Genomic DNA, 4096 nt, shown 5'->3' on the forward strand with positions numbered 1-4096 from the left:
GTATAGAGGGTAGCACTGGGCTGGCTACTATGCTTCCACTACTATTTTTATAGTATGTGCGGTAATCTGTACTGTTTGATGCTTTCAGTAGAAGAAACAAGATAATCTTGCATACCATACTTTTTCGTGGATAACAAAAATAAAAGAAATGATAAACAGCAAAATATCTTATGTGTATGTATACTGTGTATAGAGCTGTGTGTTTTGTGTCCATGGTACTCTGTAAGTTGTTTGTGTGTGTTTGTTTCTAGCTCCTCCCCAACTTCTCTGCTGTTCTCAGGGCTCTTCCCGGCAGCCACACCCTCAAAACAGGATGTTTCCCTTATAAGGGTATCTGCGTCATTTGGACAAGTCCATTAAGGGGAATCCACGGGGAGCCTACTGGAGCCCACAATAAAAGAACGCAGATAAAGCCAGCGCAGGATAGTCGGAGGGGTTGAGGCAGTGTGTGAAGAGACAACTGGCAGGTGAACAAACAGGTTCCGTAGTCTAGAGACCGAGCACTGGAGAAAGTACACCCCTCGTATCAGTTGGTACACGCTAACGTGTCTCCATTCATAAGTCTCCGGCACGCGGGTATATTAGGCTGTGAGCAGCGAGCAGTAGCAGTGACAGCTTAGACAGGCAGAGAGTTAGCACGGACAGCGAGACTCAGTGATCGGCGCAATGTACCACGGATTCCTCAGCAACCCTGACTACGAGGCGGCTTCGTCCCGCTGTAGTAGCGCCTCTCCAGCCGGAGACAGCATTACTTACTACCCGTCTCCGACGGCTTCCTTTTCAAGCCTTGGATCTCCGCAAACCCCTACGGTAAGTGTCGGACCTTATGGATGTGAGGGTGGGTGTGTAGGGCAGGGGTGGCGGGTGTGTGGATTCGGCTATAGGTGACAAGAGTCGGGTGTTTGGGGGGCACAGTTATAGATGGTGGTTGTGTGTAGGGCACGGTGACTGTTATGTGCACGGACACAGCAGGGTGGCAGACGCGGGTGTTTGTAGGGCAGGAGCTGCTGCAGTCTCCCCCGCCCCGCACATGTGTAAGCGGATTCATTGATAAAAATCCTAAGTTCATTCAGGAGACTCCGGAGCGGCTCCTGCGTCACCGGTGACGTTAGAGCTATTTTTATCCTGCTCCCTGTCTTGTGTGCGGCGGCTCCCGGGAGTAATGAGCCCTGGAGCCCTGCAAGCAGGCCTGTAGAGAGGAATGAATGGGATGGGGGTGTTTAATGATAAATGGGGTGTTTTAATAATGTTTGATCCACTGTTTGGCCACTTCTGTTCTCACTCTATATCTGTCTTGTCTCTGCAGGAGTTCAGCACAGAGTCCAGCAGCAGCTTTGTCCCCACAGTCACGGCCATCTCCACTTCTCCAGACCTCCAGTGGTTGGTGCAGCCCACCCTGATCTCATCGGTGGCACCATCACAGTCTAGATCTCACCCCTATGGCTCATCCCCAGCCTACAGCCGCACTGGTGTGGTTAAAGGGTCATCTGGAAGAGGCCAGAGCCTGGGCAGGAGAGGAAAGATAGAGCAGGTAATTGTCTGGCCAGACTTCTATTTAATTCTGGGACTCGATGATTAGAATGAATACTTTGGTGTTCTTTATTTCATGTGTCTGATTAGTGCTCTTTTTTAAAATTTTGCAGCTTTCTCCCGAGGAGGAGGAGAAGCGTAGAGTCAGGCGAGAAAGGAACAAAATGGCAGCAGCAAAATGCCGTAACCGTCGTCGTGAGCTGACTGACACCCTCCAAGCTGTAAGTATTCTTCCATATTCATATCTCATAACTTCACTACTAGTGACTGTCAATAGCCTTGTCGCTGTCATGAGATCTAACTTGGGTGTTTGTTTTTCTTCAGGAGACAGATGAGCTGGAGGATCAAAAATCTGCCCTGCAGGCTGAGATCACTACTTTGCTGAAGGAGAAGGAAAAGCTTGAGTTCATCCTTGCTGCTCATAAACCAGCATGCAAGATCCCACATGATCTAGAGGGGGTGTTCCAGGACCTGACATCTTCTCTGGACTTGATCACTGATGTCACCTGTGCTTCCAACACTCACGAAGTTACAGCTGAACCCCTCTTTTCTGTTGGCATCTCGCAGTCTTCCATCCTAGAGAAGGAGACCACCCAGCTGCAGGTACCACTAGACCTCAAATCTGAGCCTCTGGATGACTTCCTCTTCAGCTCTCCTGCTGCAGGAGCAACTGATGCTGCCCGCTCTGTGCCCGATGTGGATCTTTCCAGCACCCTGTGTACTTCTGACTGGGAGCCCCTGTACAGCACACTGCCAATGGAAATGGAGCCACTGTGCACTCCTGTCGTTACCTGTACGCCAACATGCACCACCTACACTACGTCATTTGTTTTCACCTACCCAGAGTCTGACTCTTTCCCCAACTGTGGATCTGCCCATCGTAGAGGAAGCAGCAGCAATGAGCAGTCATCTGACTCTCTCAACTCTCCCACCTTACTTGCCTTGTAACTCCTGCTCTGACACTGTAAAACTCCCATGGTGGCAGACGGCAATCTGGGACTGTGCCCACAGGCCAGTCAGCGCTTGGTGAATTTCACAGGCAATAAAGGATGTGGGTTTACCTCCAGTGTTGAGACTGCTTCCTTGCTGCTATACGTGTGCACTGTGCATGTCTAGTCCATTCACCTCCAGCCAGAGCTGTAGCTTGGGATGGCTAAGAACACTGTTGGCGCTAGAGCAACGGTTGTGACCCAAACACCCAGTGCCCCCACATCTGGCTTGGACTGGTGATCTCTACTCCTCTTGCTGCTAAAGAGGATTTTGCTTCCTACTGCCACCGAAGCCTGATGCCTCTTCCTGACGTAGCACTGGCATGGACTGTGTGTCACTTTTGTTGATATGTAGCATGATTCATTCTCACTGCTGTGAAAGTGATGTTAACAAGTCGAGTAATTGTGTCTCATCTTCTGACTTAGGAGCACTGTGCTGCTGGTTTAGAGTCTGGTACAAGGCCAGTATGCTGGTGCATTATGGTGCTGGCTGGTGATAGGTTGCCTAGTGGATAAAACACTAGGCAGCTCCCTGCCAAGATAATTTTGTAATAAGTCTGATTTCAATAATAGAAGTCTATATATTAATTCCTTGAAGCAGGACACTTGGTGAACGTGCTGTATCTTCCGTTGACTGTAACTCATATCTTACTGTCTTTCCAAGTTTTCCATGAAAACGTTTTATTTTCTGTAGATTTGGTTAATTTATTTTGAATTTGAGAATATTTATATTTTTTATTTGTATTTTATTTTCTACTCCTGCGGACAGAGGAACACACCTCCTCAAGCATTTGTTTGCTTCTTGTCCAGAACATTGAATAAAATGTATTTGCATTTGATATATTTCTGTGTGAGTGCTCATTCACTATTTTATTGCATACATCTGGTGACAAGCTGTTGCTTTCTTCTGTCAATTAGTGCAGATTATGGTAGGTTACAATTTTCTGTTGTCTCCAAAAAGTTAAGCCCCAATATACGCAAAGATGACTGCTCAAAATTCGGCAGAAACGGACAGTTTTGAGCGATCATCTTTGCATTGGCTACTAATGGGCTAATTAGCCCATTAGTAGCTAACTAGCTTCATTTGCATGTATTTAGAGAACAGCGTGTGGTCTGTTCTCTAAATACATCTGCTTTATAACATGTTTTGTTCTGTCGTGGGCTGCCAGCTGCATACAATGCTATCAGCACTGCCTGCGGAGAACACAGCATGCCGCCCCTGTTATCGGGACAAAGGATTTTATGCTGACCTTGAAGTTGGCGATGAACGAAGAGTGCACGATGGGCTTGCATTTACATGCAACTGCTATCGCTCAAAAGCCGTAGTTTGGATGCATTTTTGAGCGCTTATCGCTGCATGTAAATGGGGCTTTAGTATTGTCATACTAATGGGAGGCCGCTTGTTCAACTGATAGTTTCTCTCAACTTCACCATAAACCTGCATGCTCTCCTGCTAGTGTTTATTTCATTGGACAGAGGGAGATAGGTGGCTGCCAAAGGGGTTATGGTTTACATGCAAGACTCCAGATCTTTTTTTTTTTTTTTTTTGACATCTAATGTTTAAGAAGAGACATCAT

The 4096-nt window shown here is 47.2% G+C and overlaps 1 protein-coding gene across 1 annotated transcript; it reads left to right on the plus strand.

Annotated features, from left to right (window-relative positions):
* Positions 1–441: 441 nt before the first annotated feature.
* Positions 442–3362, plus strand: FOS (Fos proto-oncogene, AP-1 transcription factor subunit). The gene is made up of 4 exons (XM_066607661.1): positions 442–810; positions 1307–1531; positions 1644–1751; positions 1855–3362. The coding sequence occupies exons 1-4, from the start codon at positions 667–669 to the stop codon at positions 2476–2478; spliced, it is 1101 nt and encodes a 366-aa protein (XP_066463758.1). The 5' UTR covers positions 442–666; the 3' UTR covers positions 2479–3362.
* The last annotated feature ends 734 nt before the right edge of the window (positions 3363–4096 follow it).

The sequence above is a fragment of the Eleutherodactylus coqui genome, chromosome 6 (genome assembly GCF_035609145.1).
Source record: "Eleutherodactylus coqui strain aEleCoq1 chromosome 6, aEleCoq1.hap1, whole genome shotgun sequence".
NCBI classification, from domain to species: Eukaryota; Metazoa; Chordata; class Amphibia; order Anura; family Eleutherodactylidae; genus Eleutherodactylus; species Eleutherodactylus coqui.

What these genes read in the sequence shown, in the direction of transcription:
- FOS (XM_066607661.1), top strand. Translation starts at nt 667, where the DNA reads ATGTACCACGGATTCCTCAGCAACCCTGACTACGAGGCGGCTTCGTCC. An exon ending in GATCTCCGCAAACCCCTACG is followed by an intron (nt 811 to 1,306) that starts GTAAGTGTCGGA and finishes TTGTCTCTGCAG; the next exon opens with GAGTTCAGCACAGAGTCCAG. An exon ending in GGAGAGGAAAGATAGAGCAG is followed by an intron (nt 1,532 to 1,643) that starts GTAATTGTCTGG and finishes AAAATTTTGCAG; the next exon opens with CTTTCTCCCGAGGAGGAGGA.